The 23,234-nt window shown below is 52.2% G+C and overlaps 1 protein-coding gene across 2 annotated transcripts; it reads left to right on the plus strand.

Annotated features, from left to right (window-relative positions):
• Positions 1-5,160: 5,160 nt before the first annotated feature.
• Prodh (proline dehydrogenase 1) lies at positions 5,161-22,905 on the plus strand. 2 transcript variants are annotated; one of them, XM_075969824.1, is made up of 14 exons: positions 5,161-5,430; positions 9,750-9,958; positions 12,670-12,704; positions 13,374-13,523; positions 14,377-14,441; positions 14,611-14,727; positions 15,090-15,169; positions 15,777-15,858; positions 17,161-17,253; positions 17,494-17,640; positions 18,662-18,837; positions 21,255-21,353; positions 22,236-22,324; positions 22,411-22,905. In XM_075969824.1, exons 1-14 carry the CDS (start codon positions 5,161-5,163, stop codon positions 22,596-22,598), a joined length of 1,800 nt encoding a protein of 599 aa, XP_075825939.1. In that variant the 3' UTR covers positions 22,599-22,905. The 2 variants fall into 2 exon arrangements, with proteins under 2 accessions (XP_075825939.1, XP_075825947.1); XM_075969832.1 differs by lacking the exon at positions 21,255-21,353 and having other exon boundaries at positions 22,411-22,742.
• Positions 22,906-23,234: the final 329 nt, after the last annotated feature.

Raw genomic sequence — 23,234 nt, forward strand, 5'->3', positions numbered from 1 at the left:
ACCATTTTACTATACAGCTGGCCATCTGTATCCTATTTTCTGGATCTGTGGACTCAACCAACTGAAGACCAAATATAGCTGAAAAAATTTGCATCTGTCATGAACAAGAAGAGGCTTTCCTTGTCATTGTTCCCTAAATGACATCATGTATCAGGGACTCACACAGCATTTACGTGGATGAGGTACGGTAATTCATCTAGAGGCAACTTAAGTATCTGGGAGAATACATATAGGTTATATGCAAATTCTATGACATTTCTATATAGGATTTGAGCTTCCCTCCATCCTGGAATCCATGAGGGTCTGGCACCGATCTCCCGAGACTGCTTCGAGATGACTGTGTTACACGGCTGCGGGAATGTCACTACTGTCTAGTCCCAGAATATTTTCATTCCTAAAGGAAACTCTAGCCCATGATCGTCAGTCCCCTTCCTACCCATGCCATGATTTCCATACAGTTTCCCGTCTATTCTTTGACTTTGATTCTGTGGTCGCTGTCCCTATGAATTGGCCTGTTCTGGAGATTTCATATACATGGAATCATACAGCATATGGTCTTCTGAATCTGGCTTCTTTCAGTAAGTTTAATTTTTGCCAGGTGTCGTGGAATATATGGCTTTAATCCCAGCACTTGAGAAGGAGACGGAGGTGGATCTTGAGTTTGAAGTCAGCCTGGTTTATATAGCAAGTTCTCGGCCAGCCAGGGCTGCATAGTAAGACCCTGTCTCAAAAAAAAAAAAATCTAACTTTTGTTTTAAATACATTTGCTATGTAGCCAAGTTCACAAACTTGAGATCCTCCTGCCTCAGTCTCCCAAGTTCTGGGATCATAGCTGTGTGCCAGCAGGCCTGGCACAGTGACATGTGACTGATATGCGTCTAGAACGGATGGGCTCTCAGTGTGCTATGCTGAAGGTGTCATAGTGATGCCCGTATCTCAGTGGGACAATAAAATCCATTTAACTCCTCTCCATGACCCAACAATGTTCTATTGAATGGATGGATTGCATTTGATTTTCCCAGTCATTTGTGAGTGGACAGCTGGGTTGTTCTCACCTTTTGCCTATTGTGAATGTACCGTTATGAAACAGGAACAAGACCCAGTGCCCCCATAGCTGCTTGTTCTGGGCTGAAAGCAGGGGACAGCAATTTTCCTCAGAAAGGTAGAAATCAACAGTGACTAAAGTTGAGTAGTTCCTTCAAGGCGCCCTGGATACTGAATGGTCCATTAGATTCTGGTGTTCCAAAGCACACTTGTTACTTTGTGTCTGCAGGTACAAACCTTCAAGGCTTGTCAAGTTCCTTCATAAAATGACATAGTGTTTGCATGTAACCCAAGTACATCCTCCCATGTACTTCAGCTCACCCCCAGCTTCCTTTTCATGTTTCTAGAGATGGTCTGCCAGTTAAGAGCATGGCTGATCATCCAGAGAACCCAGGGTCAGTCCTCAGCACCCACACAGGGACTCGCAACTACTTATAACTCAAGTTTCAGGGAGCTGACACCCTCTTCTGGCCTTTGTGGACACCAGATACGTATGCAGGCAAAACATTACATATATATATATATATATATATATATATATATATATATATATATATATATAGTTTTTAGAGACAGGGTTTATCTGTAGCTTTGGAGCTTGTCCTGGAACTAGCTCTTGTAGACCAGGCTGGCCTCGAACTCACAGAGATTCACCCGCTTCTGCCTCCCAGGTGCTAGGATTAAAGACGTGTGCCACCACTGCCCGGCTAGCCACTAGTTCTTACCTCTATGAAATTCTCAGACCAAAGTGGGCAAGATCCTGTCTCTGTGAATCCTCAGACTGAATGCCTCTCTATGAAACTTCAGATTGAATCCTGAGCTCCTGTCTTCTCCTGCCTTATATTCCTTTCTCTGCCCAGCCATATCACTTCCTGTCTCCACCTCCCAAGTGCTGGGATAAAAGGTGTGTGCCACCACTGCCTGGCCCCTATGACTAACTAGTGTGGCTAGCTCTGCACTCTGATCTTCAGGCAAGCTTTATTTGTTAATGCACAAACAAAATATCACCACAAATGGGAGAAAAAGAGTGTGTGTGTGTACACACACGCGTACATGCATGAGAGAGAGAGAGACAGAGAGAGAGAGAGAGAGAAGGATTAAGATTGGCATGGGTTTTTCAAACCCCAGTGAAACACCCAGTGACAAGGTCACATCCTAAGCCTTCCATTCCCTCTCAGACTCCACTGTGGACCAGGCATTCATGCACACACACCTAGGGGACCACTCTCGCTCAAGCCATCACATTTGTCACACCTAACGTCATGAAAGCACCATGCGGGGAGCTGCTTAGATGCTTCGTTCAGGGACTAAAGAGAAGAACAAGTCTGTACGTGTCCAGGAAGGTTGCAAATTTTTCCTTAATATATTTCATCCTTGGAACAAGGCCGAGCATGAAGCAGAAATATGTGCACACATGCACACACACAAACAAAATTTGAAGGATGGAGATGTGCCTTAGTTGGCAGAGTGCTAGCCTAGCACACACAAAGCCCTGGGTTTGACCTTCAACACCACGGAAGCCAAGGGTGGTGAGGCACAGCTAATCCTAGGTGGGAGGAGGCAAGAGGACCAAGGTCATCTCTGCCTACTCAGTGAGGTGTTTTTGTTTGTTTGTCTTTTTTTTTTTCTTCCAAAACAGGGTTTCTCTCTGTAACAGTCCTTCCTGCCCTGGAAATTGTTTGTAGACCAGGCTATCCTTGAACTCCCAGAGATCCACCTACTTCTGCCTCCCAAATACTTGGGTTAAAGGTGTGCACCACCACCACCACCCAGCCAGTAAATTTTAATAACAATAACAACAGCAACAGACCTGGCTTTAGAAACTGTCCATGATTACTGGAGAGTTACCAAACTTTAGTCCACCCCAGAAATTCAGTTCAGGGGACCATTTCAGAATGGTCCCCTCTGGTCAGTGGTAGGTGTCTTGGGCTTGATCAGCCAGCTGTAGCTGGGGTTCCAATGAAGGAGCCCTGGCCATCTTGCTTGTAACACATGGCTTGGTCTCATTTTGTCATAAGTGGAGATAATGAGGAACTCCACAAGTCTCCCCATCATGGTGCAGTGAAGGGTGGCATAGATGGAGGGCTAGGGACCCCTCTCCTTCACGCTCATAAAAGAGCATTGTAGTAGGGCTCATGGTATACCAGTAAGACCAACAACAAATGGGCACGTTCACAGTGTGGTTTCTTTTCCTGGGCACATATCTCTTAAGAGATGCACCTGCATCTCTCCTGCCAAATGTGATCTGGGCAAAGCTGGGGCTCAGGAACTTGGGGGTCCAATACTGGTTACCAGGTGCAGGAGCTTGGAATGTAGCCAAACCACTGGACACATGGCATCAAAGGGTCCAGGATGACACAGAGACGAGGGTAGGGGCTGGAGGATGAGCCAGACACCTAGAACCTATGATACGAAAGATATTCTATGTCACTCTGTCCTTCCTTCTGTTAACAAAGCCACATAAAGTATCAGCTGGAATGTAGCAGGGAGTAGTGAAGGAGAGAAGAGGGCCTTGGCTGCTGTGGATGATGGCAGGGTCTCCAGTGTCTCAGGAAGAAGAAAGGGGACTATGCAGTGAGCATAGCAGGAGCAGTGGATGTCCTACAGACACATGCGACAGACTGCCCAGAAGCTCAGCAGCGGTGGAGGAGAGGTGAGTGTGGGTTAGGCCTAAAGGAGGATGGGTAGATGGTCATGGTGACCGTTCCAAGGGTCGCCTGCTTCCTATGGTCAAGTTTCTGAGCTGCTGTAGGGTCCTCCTGACTTCCTGCCTCTGGACTTTGATGCCTCTGGCATTCTCCCCATTAGGTTAAAGCAGGAAAAACTTGAGTCCTGCCTTAGGAAGTCATCTTCAGCTAAGACAAGTGGGAATTGTGCTTTCTGGGGGCATCTGGCAATATCAGAGATGTTTTAGGTTATTTCAAGTGTGTGTGTGTGTGTGTGTGTGTGTGTGTGTGTGTGTGTGTCTGTGTGTGTGTGTGTGTGTGATTGCCATCTGCGTCCAAAGATGACGATAAACATTCTCCAAAGCACAGGACAGTCCCCACCATGAAGAATCACACAGCTCTAAATATCCACAGTTAAGATAGACAAGAGAATCCGAGGCTCCGAAACTTCTATACCTATAGAAAAGGCAGGGCCAAGCCCGTAGGGGATATTGGGGGTCATATTGCTACCCACAACCGTACTAGATCTCGGTGGGAGGATGGGATGTCAGAAGTGAAACATGGGGTGAGTGACAGTGAAGTGTGCACCAAGGTAGAGGCAGTCAGGTTTCCTAGGTGACATCTGCTGCTGGCGGTACCGGATGTGGAGAGGTAAAGGAGGGAGGAACCACTAGAGCTCCAAGGCTTCACAGGGGAGCCTGGGGCCCCTTGTTTGTCCCCTGTCAGAGGTGGGTCTAAAGGACAAAAAAGAAACAGAAAGGGGCAGCTTTTTTGTTTTGTTTTGTTGAGACAGGGTTTCACAGTAATTTTGGAGCCTGTCCTGAAACTTACTCACTCTGTAGACCAGGCTGAGCCTCAAACTCACAGAGATCCGCCTGTCTCTGCCACCTGAGTGCTAGGATTAAAGGCGTGCGCCACCACTAACCCACAGAGAAGGCAGCTTTTAAAACAGCACTTTAGGCAGGGTGGAGCGATGGGAAGAGGACCACCTTCTGGGACAGAATTTTCGCAGGCTGGCCACAGCTGTGAGTCCCCGCTGCTGGGGAACGGAGGATACGAATGTGCCAGGGTGTCATGGCACTGACCAGTGGACTCTGGACCCACCTGGTCAGCCTAGGGACAAGAAAATGTCAGGGCTAAACATCACGTTTCCCAAGGGGCGGGTCTTTGGAGGGGCAGAGCTGAGGGTGGGCTCAGTGGAAGTAGAGTCTGCGGGCTTGGGAGGCGTGGTCTGTCACGGGAATCAAGCCAAACCAACCAGCGCGCCAGGGAAGGCCTCCGGAGGAGGAGATGGATCAGCTTTCGGAGTAGGACTAGGTTTCTTAAAATGGGAGCAGAGCCACGGGATGGTGGGTGGGGCTCCCGGGGATGGGGCGTGATTAGGGCGTGACCTTGGGGCGTGGCTGGCCGAAGGTACTTAAGCCTCCTGGGCGCCCGTATTGGCTCCGCCATGGCTCTAAGGCGCGTGTTCCTTCTGCGCTCAGTGGTACCTCGTGTCGCCGGTCTCTCAACAGAGACGCAGGCCCGTGAGCAGCCCGCTGCGAACCCAGGGGTTGTGCGGGCATGGGGCGCGGCAGAAGCTGTGCGGCGGCCTGTGCCAGTCGTGGACTTCGACAACACGCAGGAGGCGTACCGCAGTCGGCGGAGCTGGGAACTGGTGCGCAACCTGCTAGTGCTGCGCCTGTGTGCGTCGCCGGTGCTGCTAGCGCACCACGAGAAGGTGCGCGGGTGGGGTGGACAGGCGGACAGCAGCGGCGGGGGGACATCGGCGCGGCCAGCGGGTTTCAGAGTTTGAAAGTGTCAGGCAGAGCCACTCAAGCGTGGCCTGAAGCTGGGCAGGCAAGAAAGGGGGCCGTTTCACCTCGTGAAGTTTCCTACTTGTAGTCACTACCAATTAGAAAGAAAGGCTGATAGTGTTTAAGATTGTACTGTGTGTAGGAATACAGCCGTCACCCGTGATAAATCTGGTATCCTCCATGCAGCTCTAAGTTTGTCATGCTTGAAGGGCTTATCTAGGCTAGGACCCCAGAATTCCACAAGTGTGACCAGCCACTCCAAACACAGGTACTCCAAACAGTTTTGGGATATAGGTCAAACTCCCAACTTTTTCTCTTTCGTGTTTAAATTTATTATAAATACAGTTGAAGAGCCTGGATTCAAAAACTTCTGATCCTTCTGCCTGCACCTCCCAAGTGCTCTGATTACAGGCAGGAAGGTACCTCATCTCTACCTGTGTTCCAGACAGCTTTGGTCTGCCGGCTGCGGGCACCAACTGGAGTGTAGTGTAGAAGCTGGAGGTTCTCGGAGACTAGAAAATACGCAACTTTAAACTGCAACATGGTAGCTTTGAGGAAAGCTTTCCTTTGGGGAAAGCGGAGCCAGTCTTGAAGGGTTAGTGATAAGTTATCTCAAGGTGGCCTTTGATGTTTGAAAGGATACAGATCTGGAAGATATCTCAAAGAGGGTAGTGAGTCTGGAGGAGCGGGAGCTACACTTACAACTTAGCTGAGGCCACAGCAGGGTAGGAGGTGAGTCATACCTCACAACCATGTTGAGACAGAATTGAAGTGCTGCCGGAAGCCCCTGGAAGAACTTGATTGTAAGCATTGGAGCCTAGGAGTAAAAGAAAGGCTCTCATCTGAGTGTGGGAGGCCAGGTATGTTTGTGGTAGGCAGGGTTATAATGCACCGAATAACGCCCAGTGGAGAAGAGGGGTACATAGGAAAAGGAGCCCTAGCAGGGGAAAGCAAGGGCCAAGGGCAGCTGGATGGGATCTGCCAGTGGTACCAGCACTTCAGCTAGGAGGGAGGATGCGGCAAGCTGGGCAGCAATGACTTGAAAAGAGTGGTTAACTACCTGCAGAGCAGGGATTGGACCATCCCCTCGGGTATCGTAGGTGACTGCATTTGCTTTGGGGACAGGATGAGCAGCAGTTTCTGCTTCACCTCCGAGTCTCTACGAGCTGCCCAGCTGAGAGGCAGTGTCCCTGGGGGCCTGAGGGTTGGTTCTAAGGAGGGTGAGTCCTGGGTGTCAATTGGGGTACTGTGGGTGACCAGGGGGAGGGCCAGTCACCTCCTCTGGCTCTCTGGTGCCTGCTCTGGGTAGTGCTGGAGCCTTCGGGTGTGGTATGGGTTCCTGGAGGAAGCAGCAAATCCCACCCCCACCCTGGCTCCACCTGTCCAGGCTGTGCCCTGGGAGCCTGCCTCTGAGATCTGTGCTATCACTGCTTGTGGCCCCAGGGCCTGGTGTTGAAGAAAATGGTTCGGAGCCAGGCCCCGAGCTCTGCTTCTCAGATTCTAGTCTAATGGGCTGGACTAAGAACAGTCAACCCAGGCCTTGCGGCTTTGACACTCTAGCTGGGGCAGTGGGCAACCAGACTTGTTCTGAGGAGCTGAGATTGGGACTGCTGCCTAGGATTGGAGCCCTGTTGGGGACCATGAAACAGCCTATTTTACATCAAGCCTATTTGACATCTGTGTAGCCCTGGCTGTCTTGGAACTCACTCTGTAGACCAGGCTGGCTTTGAACTCTGAGATCAGCTTGTTTCTGCCTTCCGAATGCTGGGATTAAAGGCATGTGCCACCACACTGGGTAGGCTATCTCTTTTTGATTGTGAGCCCAAGATGAAGAGGTTGGGTGCAAATTACAGTGGTTCTCTGGGGCCAAAGCAGAGAATTGGTTTTACTGTCATCATTTCCTGGACATTGTTTGAGACGTCTTTGTGTGTGAGCAAGAATGCATGTATGGGAGCCCAAGGGTACACTTGGGTGTGCTTCCTCAGTGCCGTCCATTTCTTAAATTTCTTTAATATTTATTCATTATGTGTGTGTATGTATGTGAGCACTCATGTACCACAGTACATATGGGAAAGCCAGGGAACGATTTTTGGGAGTTGATTCTCTCCTTTTACCATCTAGGTTCTAGAGACTGAATTCAGGTCATCAGGCTTGGCAGCAAATGCCTTTACTCAATGAACCATCTTACTGGCCTTTCCCCTGCCTACTTTATTTTTTGTCTTTTTTTTTTTTTGGAGATATGGTTTCTTCGTGTAGCCCTAGCTGCCCTGGAACTTGTTCTGTAGACCAGGCTGGCCTCGAATTCACAGACCCACCCATCTCTGCCTCCCAAGTTCTGGGATTAAAGGTATGTATTACCAGGCCAGGCTTCCCTGCCCTACTTTTAAAACGTGTGTTTGAGCCAGCTTCTCAGTATGCAGCCCTGACTGTCTTGAAACTCACAACATGGACCAGAGCTCTGCCTCTCTCTGCCTCCTGAATTTTGGGACTGAAGGAGTTTGCCATCATGTCTGCCTGCCCTGGTTAAGACAGGTTTTTAGGTTAGGGTAGCTGACCAGTGAGCTCTGGGAAATTGGCTGTCTCTGCCTCCCTTGGGCTGGGATCAAATTCAAGGCAAGCACTTTATAACCAGCCACCTCTCTGGTCGTTTTTCCTTGTGAGATGAGGTCTTGTTTTATAGCCAAGGCTGGCCTTGAACTCCTGATCCTCTGTAGTTCAGCCTCCTCAAGTGCTGCGTTACAGAAGTGTGTTACCACTCCTGGCTTGTTTTACTGTCTCTATCACTGGTACAAATTTGTAAACTTTCAAAGGTTCTACTCACCTGGATAGTACTAGTGCTACCCTGAGCTCAGGTGGTGACATCCCAGGACATAGTGACACTGAGACAGATTTGAAATGGTGGCTTGGCTTTAATGGCGCCAACCCTGTCTGTGTGTGTTCACCATTCTCAGTGACCAGGGTGAGACTGGTCACCTATGACCGCCATAGGTGGCCATTCCTTCATCTACCCCTCCCATGGAAAGCGTCTCAGGATCTATATATTTATATAGATTTAATTAGAGATTATAACTCTCTTGATGAAAGAACAAAATGCAGAAATCCCAGGTCCTGCATGGAGGCTGCGTGTTGTCTAGCAGCGTCTCAGGAGCCCACATGCAGTGACAGGGCCCCGATGGGGTAGTGTTTGACTTGTGAATGCTTAGACTACTAGTGACTGCCCACATAGGAAAGGGCTCATTGTCCATGGGGCTTGAGGACCCTCAGGCTTTTCCTTCCTTGGAGCTGAGGTGGGTGGGCAGGAGTAGACACAGGCTCTTCTACAGGTGTGTGTGTGTGTGTGTTTGCTGCTAGGCACCTGGGGTCTGCTTGTCACCACTTCTTACTGCCTTAGGTCATCCCCTTGCTCGCCCTTTCACTTCTTGCCTTGCTGAGCACCCTCCTTCCTCCAAAGGCTCCTCATCCCTCTCCACAAGACCGGCTGTCAGTCTGCCTTAATTATGCGAGGAGCGACCTGCTGCTCCTTCCCCTTGGGTGTCTCTCACGAAGTCCGCTTCCTTCTCTTTCTCCCTACGTGTTTAAGGAATGCTTACAGTAATGTAAGATGGAGTGATATACGACAGAAAAAGTGGCTGGTTGCATGCAGCCATCTTCCTCAGGGCGCATCCGCCAGCATATCCAGTCATCCCTGGATGAGGCTGTGGAGCAGACTCCCGTTTCTTGGTGTCCGGCAGACAGACCTCTCTCCAGCCATTTGAATTTTGTGTGTGGCCACTGCTCAGCAGCTTTGGAGGGCCTCACATCAAACCCTGTTCTGCCGGGTTAGAACAAGAGGGCAAATCACTGTGAGAGATCATTCCAGAGAGCTATTTCTGTGCCGCCCCCACGACCACTAAATGTCACAGAAATGTCGATTATTGTCCCCGGAGAGACTGGCTGGAACCCCCTTTCCCCACAAAGAGGTGATCAGGCAATCCTCTGTGCCCTGGGGTGATGCATGAGCCAGCCTCCTCGGGGAAGAGTCCTAAGGGAAGCAATGTGCTCAGAGCTTCATAGAGCCAGCAGCTTGAGAAGGAATGCCTTGGTTCTCCCATGCCACCCTGGATCAGGAAGCAGCCTGTTCCAAGTGGTCTCTATAAAACACGCACAGCACGGTGTAGCACTGGGGTGAAGTGGGGAGGAGTAAGCAGGGGTCTCTCAGGGATGGAGTCAGATGGCTGGACAGCTGCTTCCCTTTGCCTTCCAGTTGCTGCATGTCACCAGGAAGCTTCTGGGGCAGAGGCTGTTCGACAAACTAATGAAGATGACCTTCTATGGCCATTTTGTGGCTGGCGAGGACCAGGAGTCTATCAGGCCTCTGATCCAGCACAACAAAGCCTTCGGCGTCGGCTCCATCCTGGACTATGGAATAGAGGAAGATCTGAGCCCTGAGGAGGCAGAGCGCACGGAGATGGAGTAAGGCCTGCCTTTCCAGTGTGGCAAGGCACAGGAGTAGCCCTGCAGTGCACCAGGCTCTGGGTTTCAGCCTCAGCTAGGTGGTGGCCAAGACGGGGACGGCCTTTGACCTGATTGCCAGCTGTGCTTAGAGTTCTTGCTTCCTGAGGCGAGAGTACTGTGCTTTTGTGGGCCTCTATCAGAGGAGGGTTGAGAGCTAGATCTGCAGAGCGGCTCTCGGTCATGTCCGGCTCATCACTTAGTACTGAGTGTAGTTTCACATTTTGAGTGACTGAAAAATATCAGAACAAGAACTATATTTTGTGATACAAAATGATATAAAATTCAGATTGCCTTTGCAGTTTGCAAGGGCAGAGTGGTATAAGCGTGTAGCCTCTAAGGCTGGGACTTAGCCACTCACAGAGACATTTGTGGTGCCCTGGCTTCCTGGTCTGCTACAGGCTCTTTCCAAGGATTCCTGACTGCAAGTTCCAACTAGTCCTCAGATAGTTTGTTAATCTGCAGATGGCTGTGCCTGCAGGGTGTAGACCTTTGCAGACTGGGTCTAGGCAGGCCCTCATGGTCAGGAGAAAGGCAGCAGGCAGCAGTGTGGTGTGATGGGCAGCCTGGAGTCTCCTGCTGGCACCAACTTGCTGCAGGGCCTTTCCCCAGGCTGTGAGTAGAAAGCACAGCTCAGACTGTCCTCTTGGCAGCAGGACAGAGTGGCCTTATTCTGCCCTCTGGGGTGGCGGCTGGCTCACTGGAGGCCTGTGCAAAACCGGCCTTTCTCTGCAAAGCGCTGCTGCCTGTGACTCCTTGAGAAGCCCTTGTTTGGATTTTGGGTCCCAAGCCTCTGGCTGCAGCTGCTTGCTCAGGACAGGCTCTGTCAGGCCTTTGACTTTACCCTGCTCCTCCCCAGGTGGCTAACGGGAGGAGTTGGGTAAAGGCAGTCATGTGAGGCTGCTGGCCCAGAGAACAGAATGTCCGAGCCTGGCCTCAGCCCCTGCCTTGTGATTGGCCATTCTGAAGGCGGGGTGACCCAGCCCCAGCATCCCCTGTGAACCTCACTGATGCCTGGGGATTTGGCTGTGGGCCTTTACTAAGGCTGCTGTTGAATAACCAAATGGATTCCGTGGCCTCAGCCTAGATAGCATGAGCACTGAGTGCTCTCACCCAAGGCGGCCTTGCTGTGAGACTGGGTGGCCGGCTTGCGCACCCTGCTTGTTTGCAGAATCATTGGTTGCTCAGCTTGTCCCAGCTGCTTGTCCCACAGGATCTCTGCTTGGGCTCCAGGACATCAGAAATAGACATTTCCTGACCCAACAGTGTCCACCCTCCAATGCCAACAGTGGCAGGGATACGGACCCAGCTCTGCTGCCTGTGTCTGTGCCTTCAAAGGCCTGCCCGCCTTCTGCTCACAGCCTTAGACGACAGGTGAAACGCCACACTGACGGTGGTCGGAGTGAAATGGGGAGCCGACAGGCTCTACATGTCACCTTCCCGCAGGGAAAAGAACTCACAGGGCCCACGGGTTGCACCTGACAGGGAGTGAGTGGCCGCACAGACCCGGAGGCCTGTCCCCAGCTAATGAAAGAAGGCATTAAAAGCTTGGAGACCAGACCACCTAAACTGTGGGCTGTGGGCTATGCCAACAACCTTCCCATCAGGGGTCATTAAGGAGCCAAGTCTCCCTCCTTGACAGGGTTTCTGCTCAGGGAATCACGAGCCTTCCTTTGCACTGATAGCCCTCAGGGGACTTATGTCTGGTTGTACCTCAGACTGCTCTTCTGGAACCCATATCCTCCAGGGACCTTGGCTCTCTGCCTCTGAGGGCAGGTGACACCTGGGGACTGCCTGCCTCCTCATTACAAACTCAGGACATTGTTACCAGATGCCATTTCACCCTCTTTTCTTGTTACATATTGTCAGCGTAAGGCAGATGGAGCAGAGCTTTCTAGCTTCTGTCCTTTGAGCTATGGCCTCATGGACTGAGGGTACTCCAGGCACCCAAGGATATGGCCTGCCCCCCCCATAGTTTCTGGCTCAAATCAGGTAAGGGCCCTGGGATAGGAGAGGAGGACCCAGGGCAAGGCTTCTTGGCATGTTGCTTGGTGGCCCAGATTTGCTCGGAGAGCAGTGAGGTTCCTGGATGACTCAGTTTCATTGCCGGGAAGACCTGGAAGGCACTGTTGCCTGTGCTAGGGAAGAGGAGTTCTCTGCCCTGCAATGTGCCTCAGCACCGTGCCCTGTGGAGGACTTGTCTCTGAGTATGATGGGGACCTGGCAGATTTTCAGTTAGGTGATTTTAAAGTCTCATTTGCATCTTCTAAGAAAACTTTTGATGGCTATTTGGAAAATGGGCCTAAGAGTCTTAGCGGGGGTTGGGCCATAGGGTGGGAGTAGCTGGGTGTATGGGACTCTGTCCTGGAGACACAGATGTTAGGGCTGCAGGCCAGAGCAAGCATTGTTGCTGGGTTGGAGGAGCCCTTTGTACAAGGTGGCTCACACCGCTGCTCCTCTCCTTGCCTGACCTCATCAGTAAGGAAGGCTCGACCTATAGGAAGCCTGGACATACTCTCCCTCACCCAGCTGGTCATGCCAGGCCCAGGAAGGGCTGGGTTAACCCAAGTTGGTCTGTTTCCTTGAGCCAGCCCTCCTTCAGGTTCATGGTTTGGTCCAAGGCTCAGCTGCCTCCTGGTGACCTGACCTCTGCTTTTGCCTCTGTCCTACAGGTCGTGCACCTCTGAAGCAGAGAGAGACAGCAGCGGTGAGTTTAGGAATGGGTACTCCTCACGCTAACATAGTCTGCTGGCCCCAGAGACACCTGGACTTCAGGCCTGGGCCAGCCTTTGGGCAAGGGACAAGGCCAGAGACTGCCCCCTGTGGCCAGAGCTACGGTCCTGGCTCTGCGTGCCTGACCTGAGAGTCCCTGGTGAGATGCAGGCTCTTTGTATTTGTTTGTTTGTTTGTTTGTTTTTCGAGACAGGGTTTCTCTGTGTTGCTTTGGACCCAGTCCTGGAACTAGCTCTTGTAGACCAGGCTGGCCTCAAACTCACAGAGATCCGCCTGCCTGTGCCTCCCGAGTGCTGGGATTAAAGGCGTGTGCCACCACTGCCTGGCCAAAGCTCTTTGTAGTTTCAACAGCTCTTCCAGGAAGGCTCAGTCTCCTTGGGCTTTGGTAGGCTGCAGTCCAAGTCTTTGTGATGGAGTCTCTATTTTCCTGGCCTAATTTACTGCATCATGAGATTTAGCAAGGGGGACCCAAGTAGGAAGGCAAGCAGGGCTGTCAGGAGGGCAGCTTCAGGATGCTCAGCAAGGCCTATTTGGAGTCCATCTTGAGGGTCATAGCTCTGGGACGTCAGCTTATGCTAGGATGGGCAGGGAGTTGAAGGTGAAGTTATGACATCTCTAATAGGCCATGAATCTATCTTCCCAGGCACAAATAAGAGGGAGAAGCAGTATCAGGTCCACCCTGCCTTTGGAGACCGCAGAGATGGTGTCATCAGTGCCCGCACTTACTTCTATGCCAATGAAGCCAAATGTGACAACTACATGGAGAACTTACTGAAATGCATCGAGGCTTCAGGTGGGGTCCCCTGCTTTGCTAGCTGCAAGCTAGAGCCTTGGACTTGTGGAGGATGTTAGGGCTGGAGTGAGTGGTTATGCTCGGACCTGCAGGGACTGAGATGCAGTCCTGACAGCTCCTGGCGGCACCTCCTGACAAGTTCATGCACCTGTGCACGTTCCTGCCCAGGGGCTGCACCTGCATATGGTGTCCTGATACTGAGTTCTGCAATCTCCACCCCTCAGGTTGAGGGCCAGTTTTGGGAGCTGATGACACATTTCCTGTGACTGCCAACTCCTCCATGGTATAAGAGGATTGAGGATGGGGAAGCCAGTTAAGCCATGGGGTCTCAGTGGTCCTGCTGGTGTGCTAGTGGGTCCCATACCTTTATTGCACTTTTCAGGGTGGGATAGTCGTGAGCAGTTGCCTCCCGGACCAGGGCGGCCTATGTAGTCATTGCACTCTGGCATTTTGGTGAGGGGCATCTGCTTGTTCCCCGATTGTTCTCCCTGGAGTTGTGTGCCCCAGCCCCTACTCCACGGCCATTTCTATGCTCTGGACCCATACATGAATGGCCTATAGTGCTGAAGGCATTAGGAAGAAACTGAGCCAGGGATGGCGCCAGCAATGTGCAGACCTCTCTGGCTTCTTTGCCCAGTGTCTACTCAGTACAAAGGCTGTTTCACCAGCCCTTCCCACCTCTATAGCAAGGCCCTCGGAGCAGCCATGTGCAAGGGGGTTCAGAGGACTGGGTATCACTATGGGTAGGAACTGGCTGCAGGACTGGTCTTAAAGATCAGGTGCACCTGGTCCCTCTGACCCAGACATCCATCTCCTTGGAGACACTCGTGACTCTTCCTTTGGCTTCTGACAGGTGGGGCCAGTAATGATGGTTTCTCAGCCATTAAGCTCACAGCCCTGGGGAGACCACAGTTTCTGGTAAGTGGTGACACATCTGATCTGCAGAGACCCTTGGGCTACCATGTGCACTGAAAGGCTTCAGGCATGCTCAGATGGGTAGCTGTGCTCTGGGGCTACAGAGGTGGCCCCGGGGCTGTCTGGAGGAGCTGGGCACGTGCTGCAGTGGGGCTCACACCTGCACTGGCAGCTGCAGTTCTCAGACGTGCTGACCAGGTGGAGACGGTTCTTCCATCAAATGGCTGCAGAGCAGGGACAGGCCGGACGTGCTGCCGTGGACACGAAGCTGGAGGTGGTGGTGCTCCAGGTGAGCGGCCCTTCTTCCCCTGGAACCGTACAGTGGTCTAAGGTGGGGTCTTGGAGATGCTGAGCGTAGCTGAGGTAGTAGGGAGGAGGAGGAAGGGAAGCCGGGCTGCGGTAGGAATTGTGAACGGCTCTACTGTCTACAAAGAGTATGGTTGGGAGGGTAGGAAGTTGGCTCAGCAGATAGCGGATGTGGGAAATGGCAAAGATGGAAAAGGTACCACAGCCAGCTGGGAATAGAAATGGGGCCTGAAATGAGTCCTGCTGTCACAGATGACGTGATGCTGTCAAACAGACCCATGGTGGGGATGGGTGCTGAGGATAGTGAGAGATGGCAGTACTGACTCTGCCTTCTCAATTCCCAAGGAAAGCATCGCAAAGATGGGCATCGCGTCCAGGGCTGAGATCGAGGGGTGGTTCACACCGGAGACGCTGGGGGTGTCTGGGTAAGAGCTTACATCCACCCGGTATAGTCGTGGTCTCAGCTGAGCCCCAGTGACTTCTATTTCTGGTCACCTCCCAGGAAAGGATGAACCGTGGGGATGACAGTGTCAAGGGAACTGCTTCCTGACATTACCGAACGGGAGTGTAGAGCAAGACGGGAGTCCCTGGGATAGGCAGCAGGGACAGAGGCTGGGATTAATGTCACCAGGAGCCTCCGTCAAGTCAGGTGGTACTCGGGCGGCCCAGCACATTAGCTTCTCCAGCCTCCTGAGGCGAGGTCTGCATTCTGCCTGGCCTTGCATCCTCGGCTCTTCCTTGAGCCTGACTTGGCCATGGAATTCTCTGTATACTTTCTGTGTTTTGATTGCTACTGATGCATTGCAAAAGTAGTTATGCTTTGGTGTTAATTTTCTTTTGTAATTGAGAGCAGTATTTAGTTTTTTAAAACAAACATTGGGTGGGTTTTGTGAAGGCCGAGTTTGGAAGTAGCCTCTTGAGGGATGGGCTGGTGTTTCAGATCCCCAAACAACCCCAGTACCTGGGGGTAAAGCCAGGTGGTTGACCCAGAATTTCTGGCTGCCTGCTCTGCTGATGTACCTCATCCCTTAGCACTGTGGACTTGCTGGACTGGAACAGCCTCATTGACAGCAGGACCCAGCTCTCCAGGCACCTGGTGGTCCCCAATGTACAGGTACCCCCCAATTCCATGTGTCTGCTCACCCAGGGGACTCACTGTGACTAAGTGTCATTCTTTCTGACCCCACCACAAAGACAAACCCAGTGTCCACAGTGCTCAGTGGGACGGGGACCCTCGTGGACCTTTGCACACAAGGAGAGGATGGGTGTCTTGAGAGAAGGTCCACCTAGTCCTGTGTGTCAGGTCACCACAAGTCTTTAGAGCCAAACACGGTTCATCTGGGGTCTTCCGGTTACTTGTACTTAGAGGTTGGCAGGGCCAGCAGGTCATAGAGGTGCCCTGCTCACATGTATGGAAGGTGATGTTGGCTGTCATCTGGGCTTTTTCCCAAACATGGTGGCTAGGTTCCCAGAGTGAGTGTCCCCTGAGATGAAGGCCAGGCAGAAGTGCATCGAATTTTGCAGCCTGGCCTTAGAAGTCACGCCAAGTTCATCTGGCAGAGTGAGTTGTTAGTGTTGCCTGTATTCAGGGGGAAAGAGGGGTGGAACCCTACCTGCTCTGGGTTCTGAAGGAGGAATAGCAGTAGCAGCCGAGGAAGGCGTCCTGCAGGTATTTCTTCTGTGGTGTTCCCAGCCCCTGAGACTGGGGGCCCAACCCGAACTTTGAGCCACTGTCCTGGAACCTCAGGGTGCAGTGTGTTCACAGAGTCTCCGCTCCAAGGTCACTGACAGACTTTGGCACACGGTGTTTGTGCTCAGTGAAGGGAGGCTGCTGAGATCTGTGAAAGGATGGCTCATTAGCATTGCAGGAGCATCCCGGGCCGTGGCTGCAGACCTCTGTGCTGTATGGGGTTTCTGGGTCCAGCCTGCCAGTTCTCATCATCAGTCCATTGCTGGCTGGCTGGCTCCTTGAAGGCCACATTTTGGTCCCACACTGCAAGTTGGGAAGTACCCCCATAACCACGGCCCCTCCTCTCGAGCCTTTTCTATCCCCCGGGAGCCTTCTGGTTGGCTGGAGTCTAGCTTCCCTTCCTTTGCCTTTCTTTTCATGGCTCCCTATTGATCTCAGGATCGAAGGCCGGGCATAGAAATAAGTTTCTTGGGGTACAGGCCTGGGCCTGGTGCTGCTTACTTGGGAAAGCTTTCCTCACGTGTAGGCATGAGCTGGCTGGCACTCGGTTCAGGGCATGTTGTCATTGGATCTAACTGGTTTAAGGCAAGGTGCTGGGAAGTGGTCTCTCTGGTCCCTGAGGGGGCAGGAGGGTGGGCAGAAGACAGCATTGCTGAGGGGTGAAGTGACTGGCCTCAAGGTGGAGCACTGTGGCCCACAGTGGTCTGACTTCTGCTATACTCGCAGACAGGCCAGCTGGAGCCCCTGCTGTCACGGTTCACTGAGGAGGAGGAGCAGCAGATGAAGAGAATGCTGCAAAGAATGGACGTGCTGGCCAAGGTGTGAGCAGCTGTGTGTTGGGGGAGGATGGATGTGCTGGCCAAGGTGTGAGCAGATCTCTGTGTGTGTGTATGGAGCAGATCTGTGTGTGTGTATGTAAGTGTGTGTTGTGTTGGGGGAGGATGGATGTGCTGGCCAAGGTGTGAGCAGCCCTACCTGTGTTGGGGGGTACAGAGCACCTGAGCAGAGGGAGGGCATCATCAACCGTCAACCACAGATTCTCCCCTATGCACCACTCAGAAAGCCAGAGAGGCAGGCGTGCGGCTGATGATAGATGCTGAGCAGAGCTACTTCCAGCCGGCCATCAGTCGCCTGACCCTGGAGATGCAGCGCAGGTTCAATGTGGATCAGCCACTCATCTTCAACACATTCCAGTGCTACCTCAAGGTATAGTCATTCACCTCCTGCCGACGCTCTCAAGGCAGTGTGCCCCACCACCCTGCAGGGATATGCCTTTCTGTGGAGCTATGCAGTATCTGTTTGGCCCTGCTTTGTGTAGAGGCCAGAGCAGCACAGATAAAGGAATGGGCGGGCTACTAACCCTAGACCGGGGTCAACTATGTAGGAAACAGGCCCTGCCCAGTGGCCACACCTGGGCTTGCAGGAGAGGTTGGGCTGGTGCCAGGTACAAAGGAGGAACAAGGCTGCCTGGAGCCTGTCCAGGATCCAAGAGTGTATGTGTGGTCTGGCGAGATGACTCCGTGGACACACTTGCTCTGCAAGCCTGCCAACCTGAGTTTGATCCCCAGATGCCATGGTGAACGGAGAGAGACAGTTTCTTCTCTAAGTTTCCCCTGACTTCCACATGTGCACTGTGGTGCCCCGCAAATCATCTTCCCACAGTCATAACACAAAATGCAAGGAGCTCTTTCAGAGTGTGCCAGGCTCCTCTGAAGAGTCATAGCTGACTATCCTATTATTAGCACAGGGCCCTCTTGAATCTGAAAAAAAAATCACTATACTCTCCTGGAAGATTTGACAGGGTTAAAGAAGCAGACCTGGGAGCCCAGAAAAACCCCAAGCCCAACCCCTCAGCCCAAGGTGGCTAATAAGTTGCTGGGCACCCAGAGACATGGTGTGTATGGGAGCAGTCCCAGACAGGTGGCAGTTTGCTCCTAACTGGCCAGCCTGACTCTGAAATACACAGTAACTCCAGGCATCTGGGTTGACACCCACAGGGCCATCTCAGGTTACAGAGAGACTATTGATGGCCTCTGTCACCTTTCCTTGGGGGTGGAAGTTGGAGGCCCAGCTTCATCCACATCTGTCTCGCAGATCCTTTGAGTATCATGTCTCCCCGGCAGCCACTGGCTGGCCTGGGCACTTTAACCTGAGATACAGAGGAAGTAGGCTGTCCTAGAGCTGCCACCAGAGTGGCTCCCTGTGACTTTTGAGCTTGGCCTTGCAGGAGGCCTATGACAATGTGACCATGGATATGGAACTGGCTCACCGTGAAGGCTGGTGTTTTGGGGCCAAGCTGGTACGTGGCGCATACATGGCCCAAGAGCGTGCCAGGGCTGTGGAGATCGGCTATGAGGACCCCATTAACCCTACATATGAGGCCACCAATGTCATGTACCACAGGTGAGAGGGCTTTCTGTGCTTTCTTGCAAGAGAACCTTGGCCCTGAGTGTGATGATATTCAGGCAGAACCAGTTTCCGGAGGGCAAAGGTGCTATCATATTCTCCCAAAGCATCATATCTTCCCTCTCTTGAATATGGATAAATACTGGCCTCTATGCCCCCAGTTGGCGTCTGCTGACACTTAGAACAACTTCACAGCTCATGTGGTAGAGTGCTTGCTTAACATGCCTGAAGCCCTGGGTTTGAACCCCAGCACCACAAAAATCAGGCATGATTTGTGGTCACTTTTAACCTCAGCACTCGGGAGGAGAAGGCAGGAAGGGCAGTAGTTCAAAGTCATCCTTGGCCTCAAAGCGAGTTTGAAATCAGCCAGGGATGTTTGAGATGAGAGAAGGGAAGAGAGAGAGATTCACCCAGGTGCCTGGCTTGCCCCATGTGGCTGGCTCAGCCGTCTGCTTTCTAGCTCAGGTGGCGATCAGCCACAGTGGCACACCTGTTCTTTCTGCTGTTGATCGCTAGGACTCTGTGTGGTGTGCAGTTGTTCTGTGCGCTATGGAGGATGATCTATGGTAGCCGTGCTTTCAGTTTTGAATGAGTTTACTAAGCATAGAGCAAGCAAAAGTAAAAGAATAACTGGAGAGAGGCAGCAGAAAGTAAACATCACCAAATCCTGGACTCACAATGACAAGCAGAGACAGCTGGAATAGCCCAATCGAGAGAGCAAACGAAAGGTACAGCAAAGTGGGGACAAACACACAGCCGCTCTCTCTGCAGGACCAGCTTTTCGCCTTTCCCACTGTAAACGTTTTCTATTGAGAGATAAACGTTGTCAACTTCTTTTGGATTTTTAACTTCTAGCTGCTAAGGACATCCTATTTTTAACACCCTTAGCCATTGCTCTTCCCTCTCATGGTGACAGAACCGAGGGGCTAGCCTTACATAAGGGAGGGGGGTGGTTAGAGGACTTCAGAACAAAATATGCTTTGATCTGGAGTGTGGGGACAACCCCACGTCTACAGCCAGCATCTCAGTGGGTTCAAACAGCACTGACAGCTTACCTACATAACCTGTATTACCAGTGAATGCAGTCCAGCGTCACCCCCCCCCCCCGGCTGTGCTTGCCTATTGCAAACCTGATGCTGCCTCCTTAGGCTCCCGCGCCTTCCTGTTCCATCTCAAGAGTCTGCCGCACATCCAGGCAGTGCCATATGCCAATGTTTACACTGCGTACTCTGTCCCCTATGTCAACACAGTAACCAGGACAGGACACCCAAGGGTATCATGTTCAGACTCCGTGGCCTCTCCTGGATATCATAACGGACTCACTGAACATCCTACCCCCCTCTGCTGTATGCACGTGTAGTCACAGGACACAGCTGGGGCATGTTCCTAGAAATTGACGTATGGGGTCAAAGAGCATATGTGCTGTCCAGGCGGGCAGTGCCCTTGGCGATACCACTGAGACTGGTGCTCAGGGATACCCACGCTACCTGAGGCCTCCGCTTCCTTTTATTTCCTGAAGAGCCAGGAGTCTGCTATAGGGCTCCTGCCCAGAAGCAAAGCCACAGGTTCAAACAGGCCCTGCTAGGTCTGGTGGGATGCTGTTGGCCCTCCCTTTTCACAGAGCACTACTGCTGGGGAGATGTGAACAAATGTCTGTTCACCCAGCTAGGACACCAACGATGGATTGACGCCATCCAAATCGAGTTTGGTCAACCAAAGGATTTATTTATATTGGCGTTACTTACAGGATTAGGGGTGGGTGACTCAAAGGCAGTGGCATCAGTGAAAAGCCCGTCCCAACTCAATGGAAGCTGCATCCCTGGGGCTCCCTGAACAGCTTGCAGGCAGCTTCGTGGAGATTTTTTTAATATTTATTTATTTATTAAGTATACAATATTCTGTCTGCATATATGCCTGCAGGCCAGAAGAGGGCACCAGATCTCATTACAGATGGTTGTGAGCCACCACCATGTGGTTGCTGGGAATTGAACTCAGGACCTTTGAAAGAGCAGGCAATGACATTTACCCTAGGAACTCACTGCACCAGTGCAGGAAACCCAAACAGTGACAGATTCGCAGGCCCCTCCCACTGCTTACTGCTTTAACCATGGGAGGGGCCTGCGAATCTGTCACTGTTTGGGTTTCCTGCACTGGTGCAGTGAGTTCCTAGGGTAAATGTCCTTATCTTCTGAATTCCAGGCAGGAATGTTTCACATACACAAGCTAGGGAAGCCAGATGCTGCCCTCCTTTCTGAGACTCTGGCCCTGGTCCAGCTCCAACTGTGGCCGCCTCAGAGAAGCCAGCTTGCTAGATGACTATGGGTCCTGCAAAACCACTTTCCTCTGCAGAGCCAAGAGGGGTTAAGGTGGTGGTTGGCTGGAGCCAAGCTTAGGTAGGACTGTCCTTGTCCCAGGTGCCTTAACTATGTTCTCGAGAAGCTGAAGCACAGCCCTAAGGCAGAGGTGATGGTGGCTTCCCACAATGAGGACTCAGTGCGCTTCACCCTCTGCAGGTAGGTTCTGCCAGCCTGACTTGGAGGTTTCTTGATGGCTTGTGGGTGGCAGGTGACGCAGGGCTGAGGGAACGCATGGGACCTGTTAGGTGCTGCTGAGTGTTTGGGGGTGGTAACATGGAATGAGCAGGCACAGCCTCGCCTTCCACTCAAGTGAAGTAGCCAGGGAAGTGACTTCCAAGTGCTTGACATGCAAGTATGAGGACTGTAGTTTGATTCATAGACCCCATGCAAGAGAGCTGGGTGTGGGGCGAAGAACTTGCAACTCCAGCACTAGGGAGGCAGACACGGGAGGATTAGCTAAACTGTTAGGCCTTGGGATGATGAGACTCTCAAAAACCAGTGGATGGCTACTGTGGAACAATGTCCAATGGTCCTCTGGCCATATGGATGTACATACATGAAAACTAAGCATACATACATGAAATGCAATGTAATCCACAATTATATCTGTAAATTTTCTAGTAGCCATGTTAAAAATGAAGTCATCTCAATTTTTTTTGAGCCTTCAACATGATAGCTGTAGCATATACATCTCACTTTCCATTCAGACCAAAACAACAGCTGTGCAGCCAGCAAAGGAGAATGGGGCAGGGCTGGGTATCAGTCACTGCAGCAAGGCTCAGAGTGCCACAGGGCACTGCAGGTGGAGGAGCGTGGCAGAGGCACTGGACCGGGAAAAGCAAGTCTGTTGCCTGGGCCTTCCCTGTGGGCAGGGAAGTTGTACTAGGAAGACCTAGGTAGCTAGAGCAGAGCTCACATCCCTGCCCCACCCCACAGAGACTGGCTAGAACGTAGGTGAAGGGAAAAAGAGGGGCTCAGAGATGCGTCCGCGTGCCTATGTCCTGGTTTGGGTCCTTACCAGCCTGCCCCCCTTCACAGGATGGAGGAGTTGGGCCTGCATCCTGATGATGGCCAGGTGTGCTTCGGACAGTTGCTGGGGATGTGTGATCAAATTAGCTTCCCGCTAGGTGAGCTGGGTTGTCCTGGGCTCGTGCAGGGGTGCGGGAGGCACTGTGTTGTGCATGGACACTCATGGCTCTGTGTGTGTATGCAGGCCAGGCAGGATTTCCTGTGTACAAGTATGTACCCTATGGTCCTGTGATGGAGGTGCTGCCCTACCTGTCCCGCCGAGCCCTGGAGAACAGCAGCATCATGAAGGGTGCTCAGCGAGAGAGGCAGCTGCTATGGCAGGAGCTCCACAGGCGGCTGCGCACCGGCAACCTCTTCCATCACCCGGCCTAGTCACTCAGCAACCACCCTCACACCTACTCCACTCAACCTGTTACCTCTGGGACCTTAGGCAAGGCACAGCTTTGGGTGGGCTTGGGTTCCTTAGCCCAACATACCCTGATAGGGTTCATCTTTTAATGTCAAATCTTTGAGGTACTGAGGTGGGGACTACCCTCTGGGACTTCCTGCACCTCCAGGAGCAGACACTCAGCCAGAGCCTGAGAGCTCCTCCACTAACTAGTGGCAACTGATCACCTCTGCAGGCTACAGAGCTAGGGACAGAAGCCTGTTTAGTCAATAAATCACGCTGTAACTGAGAGCCATCACCTTTCTTAGTGCCTGAACATGAAGTCAGCTCTGAGCAGCACAGGGACTGGCCTGGATGGAACATTATCTGTAGTTGCCAGAGGCCATTCCAATCCAGACACTGGGGCCACCGCTGCCTGGCCACAATGACACCCAGCCGCTTGCATTCCACATCCCGACCCATGGGTGTGGAAGAGTGCAGGCAACACACAGATGCCGAGGCCCAGCTCCCTTCAACCCTTCCTGCCCCTCTGTTCCCCTCACTCGAGTAAGTCAAGCTCTAGCTGGCTCTGGCAGGTCCCCCGTCACCTGCTAAACTCTCTAGTTTCACTCAGCAGTTTG

The sequence above is a fragment of the Microtus pennsylvanicus genome, chromosome 1 (assembly GCF_037038515.1).
Source record: "Microtus pennsylvanicus isolate mMicPen1 chromosome 1, mMicPen1.hap1, whole genome shotgun sequence".
Taxonomy (NCBI): Eukaryota; Metazoa; Chordata; class Mammalia; order Rodentia; family Cricetidae; genus Microtus; species Microtus pennsylvanicus.

Coding starts and splice junctions, on each gene's coding strand:
- Prodh (XM_075969824.1), top strand. CDS start 5,161: ATGGCTCTAAGGCGCGTGTTCCTTCTGCGCTCAGTGGTACCTCGTGTC. Junction 15,859..17,160: donor TGGTGGTCCCCAATGTACAG/GTACCCCCCAAT, acceptor CTATACTCGCAG/ACAGGCCAGCTGGAGCCCCT. Junction 22,325..22,410: donor TCAAATTAGCTTCCCGCTAG/GTGAGCTGGGTT, acceptor GTGTGTATGCAG/GCCAGGCAGGATTTCCTGTG.